Source organism: Chionomys nivalis, chromosome 11, assembly GCF_950005125.1.
Source record: "Chionomys nivalis chromosome 11, mChiNiv1.1, whole genome shotgun sequence".
NCBI lineage: Eukaryota > Metazoa > Chordata > Mammalia > Rodentia > Cricetidae > Chionomys > Chionomys nivalis.
The window spans coordinates 32,619,255-32,642,623 of NC_080096.1; the positions used below are offsets into that span (position 1 = coordinate 32,619,255).

At 46.9% G+C, this 23,369-nt stretch overlaps 1 protein-coding gene across 1 annotated transcript; it reads left to right on the forward strand.

Moving 5' to 3' along the window:
* The first annotated feature begins 2,144 nt into the window (after positions 1-2,144).
* Positions 2,145-6,277, forward strand: Klf17 (KLF transcription factor 17). Its single transcript, XM_057785429.1, has 3 exons — positions 2,145-2,189; positions 4,477-5,314; positions 6,015-6,277. Exons 1-3 carry the CDS (start codon positions 2,145-2,147, stop codon positions 6,275-6,277), a joined length of 1,146 nt encoding a protein of 381 aa, XP_057641412.1.
* Positions 6,278-23,369: the final 17,092 nt, after the last annotated feature.

Sequence of the window (23,369 nt, forward strand, 5' to 3'; positions counted from 1 at the left end):
CAACAACAACAACAACAACAACAAAACTCCAGCTACAATAACAAATAAACAAACACAAACCTGAGCAGGGCTAGTAAGGAAAACTTGACTTTACATTTACTGTCTGCTTACTGGGTCATCTCATTGATCATCCTCCAACCCAGTCCTGGGTGTGTCCTGAGCCCTCTCCCTCTGCATTCGAATCCCCTGTGATCTCTTATCCTTGAGGCGTCAAGTCTGAAATCTACCTTTCTTTTTTTGTTGTTTTTGTTTTTGTTTTTTTTTCGAGACAGGGTTTCTCTGTAGCTTTGGAGCCTGTCCTGGAACTAGCTCTTGTAGAACAGGCTGGCCTCGAACTCACAGAGATCCGTCTGCCTCTGCCTCCCGAGTGTTGGGATTAAAGGCGGGTGCCACTACCACCGGCTGAAATCTACCTTTCCACCCAGATCTGCTTTCTACGCTTCTAACCGAAAACCACCCTTGTCTGGAATTCTCAACTGGATGCTGCATAGACAATCTTAGAGCATCCTGTCCCTATAGAGAGCTGCCTTTCTGATAGCATTCCCGACAAAGGGAAAGGCACCAGTCACCGTCCAGGGACTCAGGGAAATGCTTGTTCCCACCATCAACCCAGTGAAGCACTAACTGGTTCAGCTGTTATATTAGAATATCTCATACTGACCAAGAACGTTCACACACACACACACACCACACTCCCACACACTCCTTTTTGTTTTGATCCAGTCTGTCATAAGTCCAGTGGAAACAGCTAAATTTTATGCTGTGACTTGCCTTGGGTTTGCTTATTTTTGGAGGGGCAGAGTCTTACTGTGCAGCCCAGACTGTCCCCACACTCAGGATCCTCCTGTCTTTGCCTCCCAAACACTGGGTTTACAGGTGTGTACCACTATGCCAGATTCAAAAGTCTATTACTAATTTATTTTATTTTTCAGACAGAGTCTCAAAGTTGTAGTCCTCACCATTCAGTTTTTTTTTTTTTTTCCTTTTCTTCGAGACAGGGTTTCTCTGTAGCTTTGGTGCCTGTCCTGGAACTAGCTCTTGTAGACCAGGCTGGCCTTAAACTCACAGAGATCCGCCTGCCTCTGCCTCCCGAGTGCTGGGATTAAAGGCATGTGCCACCATCGCCCAGCAGTCCTCGCCATTCAGGAACTCAATATATAGATCAGGATAGCCTTGAACTCGGAGATTGGTCTGCCTGGTTTATTTCTCCTTAAAAATTATTTTTTTTACATTTATTTTTATGCTTGAGTGCTTTGCCTGCATATAAGTATGTGTACCACGTTCATGCTCAGTACCCTAGGAAATCAGAAGAGGGCATCTGATCTCCTGGAATGGAGTTACAGAGAATCCGAGTCCACACACAGTGTATGGGCAATTGTGGAATGCCTAAATTGTATGCTGGGACACCTGAGCTTCATTTCGCTTGGAGAAAGGACAGAGGTGCCCAGCCTCAGCAAGAACCATCGGTCATGCCCTATAAAGTTTACTGTTTTGATCCGGAGGCACAGTGGCGTCCCTCCTGTTAACAGAGGCTGTGACTTGCCCTGCCTCTGCCATCAAGCCCCTTCTCTTTCTCCACTCTGAGATCTCGGATAGCGGTTTCCTTACCACTCCTTTGGGTCAGACTGTAGGTTGGAGGATGCTGGTGTGGAAGGGTAGACATAATGTCTTTAAAAAGTGGTAGAGCCGGGCGGTGGTGGTGCACGCCTTTAATTCCAGCACTTGGGAGGCAGAGGCAGACGGATCTCTGTGAGTTCGAGACCAGCCTGGTCTACAAGAGCTAGTTCCAGGACAGGCTCGAAAGCTACAGAGAAACCTTCTCTCGAAAAGCCACAAAAACAAAAACAAAACAAAAACAAAAAAGCAAAACCAAAGGGGAGGGAAAATGAGTAAAGGTCAGAGGTTTCCCTGTCAGGGACCCCGTCCCCCTTGCAGACGTCAGGCCTGTTAAGGAGTTGTGTGATTGGCTGAGCGCTAGGTGGGAGGGTCCTGGGTGGGTGTGGCCTTGGCTCCGCCCAGCCTTGGAGGCTTTTAGAAGGTCCACCCTCAGCTGGGATTGTGGCGTAGTGGTGTTAGGACACTTCCCTGTGACGGTACCAGTCTCGCTAGGCTCACCTCTGGTCCAAAGTTGCGCCCAGGCCGACATGGAGCAGGAAGATGAGTGGCAGGCTGCGCACCAGCCTCCCAAGGTGAGTCTGTGGTCTACCCTAGGGTGTTGTAGGGTGGTGGTGGAGAACCGAATGAAGAGGGCCGAAGCAAAAAAAGGAGGCTTGTTTAGTCATTAAAGTATGTTTTCAATCAAGCATTACAGCCTGTCTTGGGTGGTAAAGGCGGGAGGGTTCGGCTCAGCTTTGTGGGGAGGGATTTGTGTACTGCAGAAGGGTGGGGAGGAAAAACGTTTATCGGAGCAGTTTGTCAGACTCCATTGATTATGGCCTGAGTTAATGTTTTTTTGGGGGGTGGGCGGCTCAAAGATGGGTTCTGTGTATCCTCGACTGTTTTGAAACTCGCTCTGTAGTCCAGGCTGGCCTCGAACTCAGAGATCCGCCTGCTTCAGCCTCCCGAGTGCTGAGATTAAAGGCGTGCGACACCACCACTTGACTTACTATCCTGGAACTCACTATGTAGACAGAGATCCACCTGCCTCTGCCACCTATGTGTCAACACATCCAGCTCACCAATTCCTTTTGGGTCTAATCTGTAACTATTTTCCTTGTGGTTCTCATGGAAATTGGTGTCAACCCAGATTCCGTGTAGCTTCTGTATATAGTTTTATATATTTACTATATATATTTATATATAGTTTTATATATTTATTTTTATATTTCTAGTCTAGATCTCAGTTTTTTGTGCCAACAATGGAATTCTTTTAAAATTTCTAATGTAACACATGTGACTAATAACCACATTAGCATTCTGAAGTTTTGAAGTCCCTAATCTAGCGATTTGCAGTTTAATTTTAAATGTATTGAGTTGCCAGGCAGTGGTGCACACGCCTTTAATCCCAGCACTCAGAAGGCAGAGGCAGGTGGATTTCCGAGTTTGAAGTCAGTCTGGTCTACAAGAGCTAGTTCCAGGACATAGAAAAGCCAAAATAAAGAAAGGAAGGAAGGAAGGAAGAAATGTATTGAGTCATTAGTATTTTGAATCATCAAAACCAAAAACTTCACATGCATAAAAATGACTCATTCTATGCACCATTAATGAAACAGTGCTTAACAATTAGACACAGGCCGGGCTGTGGTGGCGCACGCCTTTAATCCCAGCACTCGGGAGGCAGAGGCAGGCGGATCTCTGTGAGTTCGAGGCCAGCCTGGTCTAGAAGAGCTAGTTCCAGGACAGGAACCAAAAGCTACAGAGAAACCCTGTCTCGAAAATAAAAAAAACAAAAAAAACAGACAAACAAAAAAAACAACAAAAACCAATTAGGCACAGCCAGTATTTGCTGAGCTATAAAGGTCTGAGGTAGCTCAGCAGGTAAAGGTGAGTGCTGACAAGTCTGATCTGGGTTCAATTTCTGGAACCCACATGCAGGAAGAAAGGTTTTCTATATATAGTTTTTAGGGTTTTTTTGTTTGTTTGTTTGAGACAGGGTTTCTCTATAGCTTTGGAGCCTGTCCTGGAACTAGCTCTTGTAGACCAGGCTGACCTCGAACCCACAGAGATCCGCCTGCTTCTGCCTCCCAAGTGCTGGGATTAAAGGCATGAGCCACCACCGCCTGGCCTAGTTTTTAGACTTTTGTATGTGTATCATTGGGATTCTAGATGCATTTGTTTTGTTTTGTTTTGTTTTGTTTTGTTTTTTTGGTTTTTCGAGACAGGGTTTCTCTGTGGTTGTGGAGCCTGTCCTGGAACTAGCTCTTGTAGACCAGGCTGGTCTCGAACTCACAGAGATCCGCCTGCCTCTGCCTCCCGAGTGCTGGGATTAAAGGCGTGTGCCACCACCGCCCGGCTAGATGCATTTGTTATTGAGCCTGACTTTCCATGGGATCTGTGGATTGGAATTTAGTTTGTGCCAAAGCTTCATTCACTGACACAGCTTACCCAGTTCAGGTCTTAATCTTGTGCCCATTCTGGAGTTCAGAAGAGCTGAGAACTGACCCTTGACATCCCTGTTGTCACTGGAGATTTGGTAAGCTCCATGACCAGACAGAATTCCAATAAAATGAGCTCTCCCAGGTGGATTCAAATATCACAAGGACCACAGCATCCAAACCAAATAGGTCCCTTGATGAGTATAGCATCTGTAAGTCAGGCGTAGCAGCTCATGTCTAAACCTAACACTTAGCAATAGAACGAGGCAGGGGGATTGATAGAAGTAGGTGACACCCTCGGTTGCACAGCGAGTTCCAGCCAGCCTGAGGTGGACATAAGCCATGGTCAGTTCATGCCTCTGCTTAGGGGGGTGGAGGAGAGGTGTATGGAGCCGAGGAGTAGAGCAGAGTGGACTTTGATTCACTCGACTCTTTCTTACAGGAAAATGAGAGGCCAACACCAATGCTGCATCTATCAGTGCCTTCTGGGAATGGTGGAGTTCATCAGCTACCCACTCCAGCCGCCACTCAACATGTATCCAATATGTCAAGGCCGTATGTGTTATCCACTGAGGAGTCCAGGCAGAGTGAGGGTGAAGGGGGGTCACAGGTCATTCTGCCCCTACCTGAGCATGGTGTGAGGTACTCCTCCCCGCTGCCTCCTACACCTTCCCAGATGTATCATCAGCCACCGTCTAGCCACCAACCCGGCAGAATGATTGACACGGGATCCCACATGATGTCCTTAGGGAGTCCAGGTACTCTGGTGGGAGTGAACATAGCCTTCAGTGAGAATATGATGCCTCACAGTGGCCTGCTAGGCTCAGCTTCCAGCGGCCTCCCAGTAATGGCCTGCAGCAGTGTCCCACCGATGCCTTATCCTGTCCCCTCAACAGTACCTGCTACCACAGGCTCTTTAAATAATGGAATATTGTTGGTCCAAGGCATGGCTCCCAGTGGGGCCTGTGCCATGCCTCCCTCGATGGATCGGATGCTGCACTTAAATCCCTACAATCTTGGGATGCCCCCAGCTAGGCTTCAGCCATTGCTGACTTTAGATTCCCAGGACTCGCTTGTAACACAGTCAAATTCCCAGGAAGGACCTTTCGTATCTGAGCAGCCCACACCTAGTCCACAGGGTTCAGAGAGCCCCAGTACTTCAGGAGAGGCATCTGGGAGGCCATCTCCAGCTTCAAGGCCTTATGTCTGCCCGTATGAAAACTGCGGGAAAGCTTACACCAAGCGCTCTCACCTCGTGAGTCATCAGCGTAAACACACGGGTGAGTGAGGTGTTGGGTGGAGAAAGGGATGCAGGGATCTTTGCTCTTTCGAATTTTTTTTTTTTTTTTTTTTTTGATTTTTCGAGACAGGGTTTCTCTGTAGCTTTTTGGTTCCTGTCCTGGAACTAGCTCTTGTAGACCAGGCTGGCCTCGAACTCACAGAGATCCGCCTGTCTCTGCCTCCTGAGTGCTGGGATTAAAGGCATGCGCCACCACTGCCCAGCTTTGAAAAAATTTTTTTTTTGATTTTATTATGTGAATGAGTATTTTGTCTTCATGAATGTCTGTAAACTGTGTGCATACCTGGTCCCTCCGATGGAGGTCAGAAGAAGCTTGGATCCCTCAGAACTAGAGTTAAGCAGAGATGGTTGTGAGCTACCATGTAGGTGCTGGGAATTGAACCTGGGTCCTGCAAGTGCAACAACTGAGCCAATTAATTGTATGGCCCATCTTTTCTTTTCTTTTTTTGATTTATGCAGGACCACTGATTTATTGGGATTGTCCCTTTCTCTTCCAAGCTTGGAATCGAGCCCTCTGGTCCCACTAGCTCCCCATTCCATCCATTGGTCCTGCCTCCCATTGGCTCTTTCGTCTTCCCTTTTGATCTCTCTACTTTAAATCCTCTTGCCCCAGAACTAGATCTCTTTCTTCCCACTGTGGTTTTTTCTGCTCAGTTTAACTTTTCCTCGTCCCTCCCTAGGTGAGAAGCCCTATGTGTGTGACTGGGAAGGCTGCACGTGGTCTTTCTTCCGCTCTGATGAGCTTGGACGACATAGACGGATCCACACCAGAGACCGGCCACATAAATGCTTGGAGTGCGGCCGCCAGTTCATGAGATCCGACCATCTCAAGCAACACCAAAAAACTCATCAGCGCATGCCAGACTTCCCGACACCTCAGGCCAACAGCAAGCAGGCAGACGGACAGATCGGCGGTCCAATTGCTCCTGGTCAGGGGCTTTAGCTCCTTTTCCTGGATTCTCTAAAGCAAGACCCTGCTGCCCGAGACTGGGTCATTTCTGGGGTAGGTGAAAGTTCAGATGGAGACAGGAAGTGGTGGGGAGGCTTACATGAAGCTCTTGACACCAGCGTGGATTCCTCAAAATCTGGTGTCTCTCAGAAATTAGTGACTTCTGCTATTTAGCCAGATGAGAAGATAGAGCCATGGACTGGACTTAATTAGAAAGCTTTTCTCCTGTCCGTCAACAGCAGGGAACACTCTCATGCCTGCCTGTTCTCTCCCTGGGTCTTCCACAGTGTCCAGGGCCGGACCATGGGAAAGACATCTTAGTATAGAAGGTATGGAAAACGTTCCGTGCACCGCATCAGGCTCCCTCTGGCCTTCACCATCCATATGCCCAGAGTTTCTCTTCCCAGATCTCAACCGGAATGCTCCACTACAGGACATGGGGCCACCAAAACCAAGCCAAAATCAGACTCAAGGACATTGATAGTCACGGGGTAAACTCCAGGAAAGAGGAGATTTGAGAGAGACAGGTAGTGATTCTCTCTATCCCCACGAATTGTTGCAAGTATCGCTTGTCCCCAACAGCAGTCTGGGGAGACCTCCCGAGCAGCCTGCAGACACGCCCTTCAAGGTTGGCCGTGAAGCAGTGCCCATCACAGAAGTGTGCTGCCTTGGGCCACTGTCCATCCCTTCCATTCCACTTGCTCTCCCTCCTAACCTTGGTGTTGAATGCTCCCAATAAACGCAGTGTTTGTGCTGTTTATAAACTGGCGTGGGGAATGGGAGGGCTCAGGACAGATCCCACCATAACGTCCTCTCTACCTGGCCCAGGTATCAGGTTGCAGGTTTTCATTTATGTATTTTTAAAAATTATATTTATTGTGTGCACTCGTGTGGAGGTCAGAGACACCTTTGGGGAGCCAGTGATCTAGCATGTGTGGCCCCTGGGATTGAATTCAGGTTGTCAGTCTTGGCAGCAAGCACCTTTCTTGTTGGCCTTTGTTTGGTTTTGCTTTTGAGAAAGGGTTTCACTGTGGCGCCCAGGCTGAGTTGCAGGTGTGAGTGCCCACCCAGTTTCAGGCTGCCTCCCATCCCGTCCCCTCTGGTTCTGCGGGACAATAAGTGTCTCATAGCTCACCCTGGCTGTCTTCTGGATTCAGTCAGCCATTTTACTGAGCATTAAGCTAACAGAAAGGAGCTAGGCCTTAAGTCATCCTCCTTGTAGAAGCTCAGTAAAGGTTTTTTTTTTGTTTGTTTTTTTCAAGACAGGGTTTCTCTGTGGCTTTGGAGCCTGTCCTGGAACTAGCTCTTGTAGACCAGGCTGGTCTCGAACTTACAGAGACTTATTCACCTGCCTCTGCCTCCCAAGTGCTGGGATTAAAGGCGTGCGCCACCACCGCCCGGCTTCAATAAAGGTTTATTAAGTTAAAAAAGATAAGGAGCTTGGTCAGGTCACCCGGTGTCAGAGCCAGAACCCCAAAATTTTCTGCTCCCAATGTGGGTTTCTTCCCTAAGAGCTGGCACCATCCATAGGTGTTCGACAGACCCAGTCCTGTGCCAGGTGACTCCATCTTATACTTAAGGGACCATGTTGGGCTCACCAGTCACAAGCCTCCACACACAACACATGGGTGCGGGCACAGAGGAAGGATGTACCAGGAAGAACAGGCCTCAGTGTCTGAGCCAGACCTTAACCATAGAGGCTTAGCCATGCCTCATTCCCGGACACACTTGGTTGAGCGTCCTGAGCACTGAAGAGTTAGGCACAGTCACCCTGACTGTTAAGGAGCAACAAAGACCAGAACTGGCCTCTGCCTGTGGATGTCGGAAGCTACTGTTAGAAGTGGGTGTGTTAGCCTGGAGTGGTGGTAGGTGCCCGGAAACCCAGCACTCAGGAGATGGGAGCAGATTAGGAGCTTGAAATGGCTGAAAGCGACAAGAGAAACAGATTAGTTCCCTATTGTGATGTCTGCCATATATAAAAGCTGCCTTAGCTTTGACAGTTTTGCCTGTATGTGTGCCACAGTGCACGAACGGAGGTAGGTGACAGCTCACTGGAGTTTCCCTCCTATCCTGGAGGTTCCAGGGGTCAAACTCAGGTCTTCAGGCTTGGCGGCAAGCAACCTTACTACCCACTGGGTCATGTTGCAGGCCCATATATGGAATTGTGGGAACAGGTCTTAGGTAGCCCCAAGCTGGGTCTGAACATGTTACCAAGGATAATGTATTCTTTCTCCAAGTGCCGGGATTACAGGTGTGTGCCAACGACACGGGTGTGGTGCTGGGGAGAGACCAGGGCTTCAGGAATGCTAGCCAAGCACACTACACCAAACTACACCTGCAGTGGAAAGCTTGTATCTATGGTGCAATTGAAAGAACACACATTTGCCCTTTTTAGTCACTTGAATCAAAGAATTCATTTTATGTATAGAGTCTCCTTTTATCCTCCAGAGATGTAACCACTCTTGGGTCTTGGTAAAGCTGGTGGTGTTAACCTTTATCACATATGAATCCATTGCTAAGCAATACAGTGATTGGTTTTGTATGGGTTTACTGTTTTTACTGTCTGAGGCTTAATAAATTTTAATATGAAGATTTCTTGTCTTAAAGTTTGGAAATTTTTAAAAAATATTTATTTATTTATTATGTATACAATATTCTGTCTGTGTGTATGTCTGCAGGCCAGAAGAGGGCACCAGACCTCTTTACAGATGGTTATGGGCCACCATGTGGTTGCTGGGAATTGAACTCAGGACCTCTGGAAGAGTAGGCAATGCTCTTAACCACTGAGCCATCTCTCCAGCCCCCTGGAAATTTTTTTGACTGAATTGTTTTGTCAAGTCTCACACACACACACACTGTATCCCCCCCCATTATCTGAATGAGAGAGGCCCCCACAGGCTCGTGAGTTTGAGTGTTTGGTGCTCAGATGGAGGAACTCTTGGAATGACTAGGAGGTGTAGCCTTGCGAGAGGAGATGTGTGTGTCACTCGGGCTGGGCATTGAGATGTCAAAAGTACATACCATTCCCAGAGTGTTCCCTCTCCCGCCCCTGTGGATGTGAACTCTCTGGGAATGTGAGCCCCAAATTACTTTCTTTTATAAGTTGCCTTGGTCATGGTGTTTTATCACAGCAATGGTAAGACAATATCATATTTGTAGTGGGATAGGTAGCACATCTGTAATCACAGCCCTCGAGGAATTGAAGGCAGGAAGAGCAGATGTCCAAGGTCATCTTTGGTTATAAATTTGAAGCCAGCCTGAGCTATGAGGAGACACAGGCTTTTTTGTTTGTTTTTGTTTTTTGAGACAGGGTTTCTCTGTAGCTTTCCTGTCCTGGAACTAGCTCTTGTAGACCAGCCTGGCCTCGAACTCACAGAGATCCGCCTGCTTCTGCCTCCCAAGTGCTGGGCTTAAAGGCGTCACCACCGCCCAGCTGGGAGGTATGATCTTACTACGTAGTCCAGCTTGGTCTAGAACTTGATATGTAGGGTTTAAACTTGAGGTAATTCTCCCGCCTCAGTCTTCTGAGTGCTGGGATTATAGACATCACCACCACACCTGGCTGGCATTATTGGAATTTTGAGGTGTGGTTTTAAGTTTTTTGTTTTCTTGTTTTTTTGTATTTTAATACTGGTATTGAACTGAGGGCACTGGACAAGGTAGGCAAGTACTCTACCACCAAGCCATATCCTTGGTTTTTTTCTTTTTAAATTTGAAGCGAGGGCCTCCTTCTGTTGCCCAGGCCGGCCATTCAAGGAATGAATCCAATCACTTTCTGTTTTCTTGCCTCGGTCTTCCAGGAAGCAGGTCTGTGCTGCCAGACCCAGCTTGCTTTCATCTTCGTTTTTTTGTTTGTTTGTTTGTTTGTTTTGTTTTAAGATGTATTTATTTATTTATACAGTATCCTGCCTGTAGGCCAGAAGAGGGCACCAGATCTCATTATAGGTGGTTATGAGCCACCACGTGGTTGCTGGGAATTGAACTCAGGACCTCTGGAAGAGCAGTCAGTGCTCTTAACTGCTGAGCCATCTCTCTAGCCCCCATCTTTGTTTTGTTTGTTTGTTTGTTTTTCTTTCTTTTTTTAGATTTATTTATTACATATACAATGTTAGAAGAGGCCGACAGTTGTGAGCCAACATGTGGTTGCTGGGAATTGAACTCAGGACCCTTGGAAGAGCAGTCAATGCTCTTAACCTCTGAGCTATTTCTCCAGCCCTGTTTGTTTGTTTTTCAAGACAGGGTTTCACTGTAGTTTTAGAGCCTGTCCTGGATCTAGCTCTTGTAGACCAGGCTGGCCTTGAACTCACAGAGATCCATCCGCCTGCCTCTGCCTCCTGAGTGCTGGGATTAAAGGCGTGTGCCACCACCTGGCTCATCTTTGTTTTGAGTCAGGGTCTCACAAAATGTAGTACTAGATGTAACTCACTTTGTAGGCCTGGCTGGCTGCCAACTCTCAGAGACTTGCCTACCTCTACCTCCCAAGTGCTGGGATTAAAGGTGTGCACCACCACACCTGGTTTACGTTAATCTTTTATGGATAGACCCAGAGTGAGCTTTTTGTACTTTTTTTTTTTTTTTTTTTTTTTTTTTACTTAAAATTTTTTTAGACAAAGTCTCATGTATCTCAGACTGGCCTCTAACTTATTATGCAATAGAGGATGGCCTTGAACTTCTGATCCTCCTGCCTCTACCACTTAGCTACTGGGACTATATACAAGTATCATGTACTGTTACACCCAGGTCACGAGACCTCCAGACAAGACCACCACAGAGCAAGTATCCAATGCAAACTCGCTGGGGTTTATTGACGTTTCAGACTAGTCTGGACTGAGTTCCAACACACTTTCCCAGCAGGCCACCACCGCCCCGGCGAGATCTTGTCTTTTTATACTTTCTATTTCCTATGTAGATTAGATCTATGCAAGTCTCTCTTAGTGTCTGCATTGTTGTCTAAGTTCTCTGGGATTGTGGTTTGTAGGTTGGCTTTTTTTGCTTTATGTTTAAAAACCACCTATGAAGCCGGGCGGTGGTGGCGCACGCCTTTAATCCCAGCACTTGGGAGGCAGAGGCAGGCGGATCTCTGTGAGTTCGAGACCAGCCTGGTCTACAAGAGCTAGTTCCAGGACAGGCTCCAAAACCACAGAGAAACCCTGTCTCGAAAAACCAAAAAAACCAAAAAACCAAAAAAAACAAAAAACAAAAAAAAAAACCATCTATGAGTGAGTACATGTGATAATTGTCTTTCTATGTCTGGGTTACCTCACTCAAAATAATGTTTTCTAGTTCCATCCATTTTCCTGCAAAATTCAAGCTGTTATTATTTTTTTCTGCTGTGTAGTACTCCATTGTGTAAATGTACCACTTTTTTTTTTTTTTATCCATTCTTCGATCTAGCGGCATTTAGGTTGTTTCCAGGTTCTGGCTATGACAAACAAAGCTGCTATGAACATGGTTGAGCACATGTCCTTGTGGCATGATTGAGCATCCTTTGGATATATACCCAAAAGTGGTATTACTGGGTCTTGAGGAAGGTTGTTTCCTAATTTTCTTTTTTTTTTTTCTTTTTTTTTTTTTTTTGGTTTTTCGAGACAGGGTTTCTCTGTGGCTTTGGAGGCTGTCCTGGAACTAGCTCTGTAGACCAGGCTGGTCTCGAACTCACAGAGATCCACCTGCCTCTGCCTCCTGAGTGCTGGGATTAAAGGCGTGCGCCACCATCGCCCGGCTGTTTCCTAATTTTCTGAGAAATCGCCACACTGACATCTAAAGGGGTTGTACCAACTTGCATTCCCACCAGCAATGCAGGAGTGTTCCCTTTACCCCACAACCTCTCCAGCATAAGTTGTCATCAGTGTTTTTGATTTTGGCCATTCTTACAGGTGTAAGATGGAATCTCAGAGTTGTTTTGATTTACATTTCTCTGATGACTAAGGATGTTGAACATTTCCTTAAATGTCTTTCAGCCATTTTAGATTCCTCTGTTGAGAGTTCTCTGTTTAGGTCTGTACTCCTTTTTTTTTTAATTGGATAATGATCTTTTGGTGTCCAATTTCTTGAGTTCTTTGTATATTTTGGAGATCAGACCTCTGTCTGATGTGGGGTTAGTGAAGATCTTTTCCCATTCTGTAGGCTGTCATGTTGTCTTGTTGACCATGTCCTTTGCTTTACAGAAGCTTTTCAGATTCAGGAGGTTCCATTTATTAATTGTTTCTCTCAGTGTCTGTGCTTTCCAGCCCAGGATTTCAAAATAGTTAGATACCTACAAGGACATTTGAAGCAAGCAGACATTGTTTGGACACCCTGGTGGGGTCACTTTGACCAGGGCTGGCACAGTTTCTTCGGAATGTTTATGACTTTGCTGGACTACATTCACCCCCCCTAGTTAGGCCCTGTCTAAAAGGGAGTTCTTTCTCAAAATGGAGTTTGTTCTGCTCCTTTAGCACCTTGTTTATTTTGGTCAATGCTGGGAATTTGTGTGTGCAAGCACTCTGCCAACATCCCAATCCCCCAACTTTTATTTATTTATTTATTTATTTATTTATTTATTTATTTTTTTCGAGACAGGGTTTCTCTGTGGTTTTGGAGGCTGTCCTGGAACTAGCTCTTGTAGACCAGGCTGGTCTCGAACTCACAGAGATCCGCCTGCCTCTGCCTCCCAAGTGCTGGGATTAAAGGCGTGCGCCACCACCGCCCGGCCTAACTTTTATTATTTTTTGAGACAGGGTTTCACTATGTAACCCAGGCTGGCCTCACGTTCACAACCCTCCTCCCTTAGCATCTTGAGTACTGGGATCCAGGCACACACTACCAAGGCCAGTAGGCCAATTCGAATAGATCAAATACACTTGTTTTCCTGTTAAGTGTGCTACCATGAATACCAAGTATCTTTACCTCATCCTCCAACTGTATGTGTGCTAAGCTGCCATGAGCCAGTTTCCAGAGGTAGCTACACGATTCACTAAGAGGTCTTTTGTTTGTTTGTTTGTTTGTTTGTTTGTTTTTTGTTTTTTGTTTTTTTTTTTTGGTTTTTCGAGACAGGGTTTCCCTGTGGTTTTGGAGCCTGTCCTGGAACTAGCTCTTTAGACCAGGCTGGTCTCAAACTCACAGAGATCCGCCTGCCTCTGCCTCCCAAGTGCTGGGATTAAAGTCGTGTGTCACCACTGCCCGGCAAAAAATGTGTAGCCCAGGCTGGCCTCGAACTTGTGATCCTCCTTCCTCTGCCTCCTTCAGCAAATCCTACCCGCGTGCGCCACCACAACCGGCTCATTAAGAGGTCTTGAGTTGATGCTGAACACAGAATATTTGGTAAGGTTGAGCTTGGTGGGTTTGTAGCATGCGGGTCTAGCCTGTAGCACAAGAGTCTAGCCTGCCGCACATTTTCCTGTGGTATCAGTTACTCGTGTGGGTTGGAGAAAGCAGCCGGTTAGTCGGCTCAGGATGAAGACGGTCAGGTAAATTATGAGCAGGAACAAGCAACCTGCAAGGTATTTGGATGAGCAGAAGAAACTGTTGACCATGGAATCGAGAGGAGGGACTTGTGACGTCTAAAGAGGCTGAGGGACGGGGACAGAAGAGCTACCTGTGGGCCGGAAGCGCTAAGATGGCAGGTCAGGAGTGAATGAGTAGGGCAGGCCATGAAGGCCATATGCGTCAGGATGCTGAGGAGGTGGGAGTTTCAGATGACAAAATGGGGGATACAACCATAGGAGAAGGGTGCTGGAGACAACGAGAAGTAAGCGTTTTTGGAAATGTACCTTAGGTGGTACCAGCACCAGCCGATGAAAGAATAAAGCAGACAGAAGGTTAAGTGTGTGCCGTAGGCCTGTGAACCCAGACAAAGGTAGAGGCGGGGGTCAGGAGTTCAAAGGCATTATCCCCACAGAGAGTTCAGAGAGTTCAAGATTAGACCTCCTCTCACACCTCACCTGCCTGCTGTGGCTGTGCTTATCGTTAATCCCAGCAGAGGCACGTGATCTCTGAGTCTGAGATCGGCCTGGTCCAGGCCAGCCAGGACTGCATAACCTTAAGGAGAGAACGTGAGATGGACGCTAGTAGATCTTAATAGAAGTAAACTCGAGCCGGGCGGTGGTGGCGCACGCCTTTAATCCCAGCACTCGGGAGGCAGAGGCAGGCGGATCTCTGTGAGTTCGAGACCAGCCTGGTCTACAAGAGCTAGTTCCAGGATAGATTCCAAAACCACAGAGAAACCCTGTCTCGAAATACCAAAAAAAAAAAAAAAAAAAAAAAAAAAAAAAAGAAGTAAACTTGAGTAACGCGTGAGTGGAGGAGGGTGTTGGTGCCCAGTGCAGCCACGTTCTGGACGAGTGGCTACTGGACAGTCATGGTACTTTTTTCAACATCTGTGAGAGACTCAGAGGCAGATGCGAGAGAACTTGGGGTCCCCACAAGGCAAACCCTGAAGGAGCTGGAAGTCACTGAGGATGCAGGGAAACTCTCAGATTGTGAGTCAGGAGTTCTAGAGAGTCATTTGAGGGAAAGGTTGTCGGGACCCTCACCCTGCACAGTTAGCACCCCTAATTTTTGTTTTTGTTTTTGAGACAGGGTTTCTCTATAGCTTTGGAGCCTCTTCTGGAACTTGCTCTGTAGATCAGTTTAGACTCAAACTCACAGAGATCTGTCTGCCTCTGCCTCCTGAGTGCTGGGATTAAAGGCATGCGCCACCATTGCCTGATTTTAGCACCCCAATTTTATTCTTTTGTATACATTCCTCAAATTCCTATGTGTGTCCAGGGTGCTCAGGGATTTCAGTGTGGGGAACACAGCTGTAGTCAGATAGATCTTAGCAGCTCCTGGGCTAAAGGCAGAAGGCCTAAGCCTGAGGGATGTAGTTGCATTTACAGCCCTACTCTGGTTGCCTTGTGTGGAGAAGGGTGGTTGGGAGCTTGGGCAGAGAGGAGACAGGTGATATCTGTCGGTATAACTGCAGATGGTGAGGAGCGCTGTCTGTGATGGACAATGTGGCAGACTCGCGGCAAAGCTTCTGAATCCTTATCAGAATTCCGCCCTTTCACATGCCGGCCCTGTGGAGCGATTCTTGCTTCCGGGGTCCCTAGGACCCATAGATGGAGCCCACCTGTGGACTCGTTGGCTGGTGTGTTGGCCTGAGGCTCATTCACTGACGCATCTGCTTTATTTACTTTGAGCTCCATCTTTTGGAGTTTGTGGATTTGAGCTTTGGCTACTTGATCAACCTGTTGTCTCTAAGCACCAATTCCTAAAGTTTAGATTTGCTCCAGAGATTGTCTTATGGGTCAGGGGTGGGGGAAGGAGGATTCAAAAGAGGGTTTCTCTGTAGCTCTGGAGCCTGTCCTGGAACTTGTTGTGTAGACCAGGCTGGCCTCGAACTCATAGAGATCGGCCTGCCTCTGCCTCCTGAGTACTGGGATTAAAAGCATGCCCCACCACAACCTGGCTGGATTTGTTATCTTATATACTAAGTTTATTTTTAAATTGTGTATGAGTGTTTTGCCTGCATGTGTGTGTGCACCTCCTTTATGCAGGTCAGAAGAGGGTGTCAGATCCTCAGGACCCAGAGCTACAGACAGTTGTGAGCAGCCATGTGAATGCTGGGAATGGAGCCAAGTCCATTGCAAGAGCAGCAAGGGGTCTTAATTGCTGAGCCATCTCTTCGGAACTCAGAGCGATCCGCCTGCCTCTGCCTCCAGAGTGCTAGGATTAAAGGCGTGCGCCACCATGCCTGTCATTTTCTATATTTTCCTCCGTGTCTGCCTACAGCTTCCTCCACGCCTCTGCTTGTCTGAACGTTCACCAGTCCCACCTCATTCATTGACTCTGAAGCTACAGTGCCGCCCAGCAAGCTGTCCCATTTCTGCAGCCCTCTCTACCAGGCCTTGCTCACGTCCAGCCTTACCCATACCGCCTCTGCAGACCCTCCACTCAATCCCAGGCCTGTCTCTCTGAACTCTGAGCCCTCGGTCCTTCTTAGGGGATCATGGAGAGAGTGTTCCATGCTTCCAGTTCCTTCTCCTCCTGTTCCTACCCACCCCCATCTCCCTTATACCTAGAGTGTTGTTCCCTGTCCGTCCAGCCCCGCTACCCCAGTGGCTACAAAGCAATAAACCTTCCTGCCTTCTTCAGCTATGCATTCTCCAGTGAGGCGTGAGCTGCAATCTCTGTTTTGTATACTCTCTCAGCTCCAGGGTACTATGGAAGTGTTCTCTGTCCTCTTTTCTTTCTCTCTACCTCCCATTTTTTCTTTCTTCCTTTGAGATAGGGTCTCTCCTGTAGCCCAGGCTGGCTGGGAGTTCACTCCATAACCAAGTACAACCTTAAACTCTGGATTCTCTTGCCTTTACTTCCCTACTGCTAGGTCACTCTGGAATTCCTGCATGTCAGGCAAACATTGACAATTCAACTAGGTGCTCAGCCCAGACTCTTGTTCCCTATTGTTGGTCTTTCATTGTATTTTAACTTTGTTTAAAGAAAGGCTCTTTCCACGTAACCCAGCCTGTACCTGTGAGACCGCTCGGTGGGTAAAGGTGCTTTTCGCCAAGCCTGAATACCTGAGTCTGATCCCCAGGCCCTGCATGAAGGAAAGAGAGAACAGACTGCCTTGAGTTGGCCTCTGGCCTCTACAAGGTGTCAGGTTGTACCTCCCACCACTAAATAACTTTAGCCTTGACTGGCCTAGGACTTGGTGTGTAGACCAGCCGGGCCTTGAACTTGCAGTGAAACCCATCCCTCCTTCCTGAGTTCTGGGGTTACAAATGTGTGTCACTATACCCAGTCCCCTATATTTTAAATTTTCTGTGTATCTATCAAGTTTTGCCTGTTCATGGGGCTGGAGAAATGGCTCAGGGGTTAGGAGCACCTCTGCCCTTGCAGAGAATCCAGGTTCGATTCCCAGCACCCACACGACAGCTCACAATTTCCTATAGCTCCAGTTCCAGGGCATCTGATGCCCTCTTCTGACCTCTGTGGGAACCAGGCTTACATATAGTGGACATACAGGCAAACCATTCACTGTATGTGTGTACAGATATTGAAAACAAAAACAAAAATCTTAAGGCTGGAGAGATGGCTCAGTAGTTAAGAGCATTGTCTACTCTTCCAAAGGTCCTGAGTTCGATTCCCGTCAACTACACCGTGGCTCACAACCATCTGTAAAGAGATCTGGTGCCCTCTTCTGGCCTACAGACATACACACAGACAGAACATTGTATACAGAATAAATAAATAAATAAATAAATTTTTTTTTTTTTCTTTTTCGAGACAGGGTTTCTCTGTGGTTTTGGAGCCTGTCCTGGAACTAGCTCTTGTAGACCAGGCTGGTCTCGAACTCACAGAGATCCACCTGCCTCTGCCTCCCGAGTGCTGGGATTAAAGGCGTGCGCCACCACCGCCCGGCCTGGAACTAGCTCTTGTAGACCAGGCTGGTCTCGAACTCACAGAGATCCACCTGCCTCTGCCTCCCGAGTGCTGAAATTAAAGGCGTGCGCCACCACCGCCCGGCTTTGGTTTTTTCCGAGACAGGGTTTTTCTGTGGTTTTGGAGCCTGTCCTGGAACTAGCTGTTGTAGACCAGGCTGGTCTCGAACTCACAGAGATCCGCCTGCCTCTGCCTCCCGAGTACTGGGATTAAAGGCGTGAGCCACCACCGCCCGGCTAAATAAATAAATCTTAAAAAAAAAAATCAGATCGGGGCTGGAGAGATGGCTCAGTGGTTAAGAGCATTGCCTGCTCTTCCAAAGGTTCTGAGTTCAATTCCCAGCAACCACATGGTGGCTCACAACCATCTCTAATAAGGTCTGGTGCTCTCTTCTGACCTGCAGGCATACACACAGATAGACTATTGTATACATAACAAATAAATATTTTTTAAAAAATCTTGCCCTGTTTAAATCACAACAGGTCGCTTCTTTCGCCTCTTGCTCTTTCTTGGCTGGATTCAGACCGATGATGTCTCAGGGCACACTTGTCACCCTGTGACAGGGATTGTGGTTATCACCCAGGACAGCGCTCTGCACACTGCCATGTCTGTTAACGAGTCCATTAAGTTTTAAATAAAATGTAATTAGGGGCTTTAATGTGAAATACTTCAGGGGTTGTTATGAGTTTTAGTAAAATGGAAGGGATGTGATTGGGGGTTTTAGGATGGGTTGGGAATATGTTACCATTTAAGTTAATGGAATATAGTCTCCTTTTGTCCAAAAATTCATGATCCAACAGATTAGATGTGGATAATGAGGGATAACTATCATCTTTTCTTTTAGTAGTTGTTGCATTTGATGTAAGACCCAAGCACAAAATTTCCCTGGTCTCTTACCCCTGCCATAGAGTGTCTTGTTACTGATGTTTTTGTTTGTTTCCACTGTTTTGTGTTTTGAATCTCGAACGTCCTTGAATGGGCCCTGTGTTGCAAACTTTGTCTCCCATCTGACGCTGGGAGGTGAAGGAACCATTAGGGACCAGTCGGAGGAAGGAAGACCTCTGAAGGTAAGACCTTACTGCTCCAGCTTCTCCTCTTTCCTCTGCTGAGTGCTGCCATGACAACCGCAAGCTCACAGACAATGGGGCCAACTCATTAAGGGCTGGCAACTGCAAACTGCGAACCAACATAAATAATAAACATTCCCTTTCCTTTTTTAATTTTTTTGACATGATCTGTAGACCAGGCTGGCCTCGTACATGACCTTGAACTTTGAACTCCTGGTCCTACTGCCTCTGCCTCCCAAGTATGGGATATAGGCGTGTATCACCAAATGCAGGGCTACTTCATCACTGAGTTACTTAGGACTTTGGCCACCGTGAGTGAAATGAACACATTGGTCTTATCAACACCATGAAGGAATGTTAGAGACGGAACATACGCAAGTTCCAGAAGCCCATGTATAATACTTATAAAGTTCAAATTGGAAATTACTATTTTTGTTGTTGTTGTTATTTTAGGTTTTTCAAGACAGGGTTTCTCTGTATAGCCCTGGCTATCCTGGAGCTAGCTCTTGTAGACCAGGCTGGCCTTGAACTCACAGAGATCCACCTGCCTCTACCACCCCAGTGCTGGGAGTAAAAGTCTATGTCACTACCGGCCTGCCTGGAAATTATTTTTATTTTTAAATTTATTTTTATCATGCTGGAAATTGAACCCAGTGTCTTGCACAGACTAATCCACTGCTCTACCCCTGAGCCACACCCGAGTCCTGTTATTTTTAAATACGTACATCTGTGATACAAAAAGGAAAATTAAGGCAGTTTATTTATGTAAAGTAGTGGGTAGTCATTAATTCTGGATGACGGATGATGAAGTAGAGCCTAGACAGATACAAAAGTATTGGTAAAGCAAGTCCCTGGCATAAGGGAGACAGAAGCAGGAGAATGCCTTTAATTTGAGGCTAACCTGGTCTACACAGGGAGTTCTAGGATAGCCAGGGCTGACAAAACAAACAAACAAACAAAAAAACCAACACAACTTGAAACAAGGCGTCAATATTCAGTCTCAGAACAAGAGTGGTGTAAGGCCCTCACAAAGAACTTCCTTTTGAAAAAGGGGGGATTCTATGAGAACTCTTACAAGTGAATGCACGCCCTTTATGTATTTTCCCCACATTTACTGGTTTGTGTATTCATAGGAACCAGAAAATTTGCATTTTGTTCACGATGTCTCCTACTGTGGTGTTTGAGGAATCTTTTGCCACTCAGCAAATTCATGAACAGTCTGGCATTGTCTCTCATAGTTACTAGGATTGGCATGGACTGTCCTGCTCGGCTCTAACATAGCATGCCACGGATCTTTGCTTTTTTTTTTTTTTAAAAAAAAAACAAGACAATAAAAACAACTATTTTTATGCCAGGTAGAGATGGCACAGGCCTTTGATCCCAGCACTCGGGAGGCAGAGGCATTTTGAATTCGAGGCCAGCCTGGTCTGCAGAGTGAGTAAAATTTGTCTCGAAAATCAAAACCAAAACAAAAAAGCAAAACAACCTGAAAACTATTTTTATTAAAGTTATGGATGTTTTGCCTGCATGGGTGTCCATGCGTCATGTGTGTGCCCAAGAAGGCATCAGGTCCCCTGAGACTGAAATCCGATGCAGTTGTGAGTTGCCATGTGGTCGCTGGGAGTTGAGCCCAGGTCCTCTGGAAGAGCAGCCATGTCTCTCCGAGGCCCCCGATCTTTGCTCCTAACACACTGCTTTGCTTGCTCCGTGTATTGATAAGGGACTAAAGAGTGGCATGTTCCCCCGAGCAGAAGAGTTAGTCCAGACTGAGCATTGACCCTTCCAAGGCTAGAGGAGAAACACCCTTAGCCCTTGTGGAATCAAAGCAGGTAGTTACGCTTTCTTGTCAGACTTTCTTTCGGGACTGCTAGCCCCCAAATACTGACACAGAGATTGCTTATTAATTATGAAAGCTTGGCCTTAGCTTAGGTTTGTTTCCAATTAGCTCATATAACTTAAGTTAACTTGTTTATATTAATCTACGTTCCGCCACGTCTCCCTACCTCTTCCCCATGATGTAACCCAACTTCTTTTTTTTTTTTAATTTTTTAATTTTTTGGTTTTTCGAGACAGGGTTTCTATGTAGCTTTGGTGCCTGTCCTGGAACTCCCTTTGTAGACCATGCTGGCCTCGAACTCACAGAGATCCGCCTGCCTCTGCCTCCCGAGTGCTGGGATTAAAGGCGTGCGCCACCACCACCCAGCTCTTCTTCTTTTGGGTTTTTTTAGACAGGGTTTCTCTGCAGCTTTGGTAGCCTGCTCTGGAACTAGCTCTTATAGACCAGGTTGGCCTTGAACTCACAGAGATCTGCCTGCCTCTGCGGGCAATAAACGGTGCTTGCCACCACCACCCGGCCCTGGCTATTTATTTTCAATCGTGAGAGTATTTATGTTTCTGTATGGATATATGCATGTGCGAATGCAGTTATTCTCCAAGTGCAAAATAGGGAACTGGGTCCCCAGAGCTGGATTTATAAGTAGTTATGAGTTGCCCAATGTCGGTGCTGAGAATCCAGCTTAGATCCTCCGTATGAGGATAGCATGGGCTCGTAACTTCAGAGCCCCTACCCTGGGGTTTATACCCTGGACTAATGCTGCTTGTTAGGCAGCCAGGAGCCCTAGAAACTGTTGTGGGGTATCCAACAGAGATGCTTGCTCAGTCTTGGGCCCTGTTCCATACCACACTGCTCTTAGTGAATGACTCAAATCATGGACTTGGCCTGCTTTAAATAGGTGTAGATGGGGGAAGTAGAAAAAGACAAGATCTCCTGAGTAAACTGGAGGCATGGGGACCTTGGGAGAGAGTTTAAAGGGAGGGGAGTGGCAGGGAGGGGAGCAGAGAAAAACGTAGAGCTCAATAAAAATCAATAATAATAAAAAAAAGAGGTGTAGATGGGGCTAAGGGCCATTAACTTTCCTGAACTGATACATAATTGGCCATATAGTTTAAGATGCAGGGCCCGGCCATTAATCCAATCACAATGAGAAGGAAAGGCTCAGCCAGTATTGAGAGTGGAGGCAGCAGGACCAAAAAAAAACCAGAGACTGGTACCAGACATCTAATTCATGGTTTTGTCTCTTTCTGTTTGAGGCTTTCCTCTACCATGGCAAGATTTTCTCTAATTACTCATGATCAATTAGTACAGAAACAAGTTTTTCCCAAAGCCATGCGCAGTCACCTTATCTCTTGAGAAGGAAGTCTGAGCCCCTCTGCTTTTGTAGGACCATTTCTTTAAGGGAATCTAACTGTTGGAAACATTACTACCTCTAGGTCCCGATCAACCTGTCTACTTAGTTTGGAAAGCATTTAGTTGCCACACCCACCCAGTAGTCTCAGGGGCTCGGTAGTATTGCTGTTGTCTGAACGAGTTAACCAACAAAGCAGAATAGCAGACGTCAGAATAAGGGGGAGTTTAGGTTAAGAGTTTCAGTCCGTTCCAAGTCTCTAACGCTAATTTGGACTGTCCCCAGTCATACTGCAATTTGATGATCTATGGGCTAATAGTCTGGTGAGTTCCTGTTCATATGTAATATAGGAAGCCAGTGTCAAGGCTTAATCAGCAACTGCAGCTGATTTCTGGCTGGGAATCATTAACTGTATCCCCAGGGTGCCTTCCTGTGGTGTTTGTAGGGTCTGAAGGTCTGAATCCTAGGTTTTCCTGTTTCCCAAAGATCAGAATCTTTCTACTTTTTATTTTGGTTTTTCGAGACAGGGTTTCTCTGTGGTTTTGGAGCCTGTCCTGGAACTAGCTCTTGTAGACCAGGCTTGTCTCGAACTCACAGAGATCCGCCTGCCTCTGCCTCCCAAGTGCTGGGATTAAAGGCGTGCACCACCACCGCCCGGCTGAAACTAGCTCTTGTAGAGCAGGCTGGCCTTGAACTCAGAGAGATCTGCCTTCCTCTGCCTCCCAAGTGCTGAGATTAAAGGCATGAGCCACCACCGCGCGGCTCTGTATTTCTATTTCAAGAGACTAACTCTTACATCTTTCTTCTCTCCATGAGAATCAGACATTTAAAGTGGGCAGCAGCAGGCGAAGGTCAAGATGAATGTGTCAAGTGTCTGCAGTCACACTAGCTAATACCTTCCCTGTTTCTGTCTTCCTCAGTTTCCAGGCCAGGCTTGAGGGTGGTGGGGGTTGGACCATGACCCTCTATGCTCATACTCCTGGGTTAAAACACAAGATTTAGGAGGAGGTAGAAGGACAGGGAGTGGAAGGGTCTGGGGTTCCAGTAAAACCTTAACATGAATGGGCTCATAGCCTGGGAAACAGTCCCTGTGGCAGTGACATCCGTGGCTTCTTGACCTGGTTATAGTGGATCCATGGTGTAATGCCCGCTGTCTTCACAGCCATAGGAGTGCGGAGAATCACCATGTAGGGTCTTTTCCAAGTTTGTTCCCATGCCCCATTGACTATCAGCTTGAACAACGTGGGGTCACAGAGTCGAACAGAGGAAACTGAGTGGTCTCAGAGGTCCGCTGGGTTGCTCTGACCGTCCAGTGAACAGCATCTGTGGAGGACTGGAGGGCCTGCAGGGACTCAAGGAAGAAATGGCTCGGGAGTTCTTCCAGCGACTGCTCTCTGAGCCAGGGAAGCCGTGGGGCAGGGCTTCCAA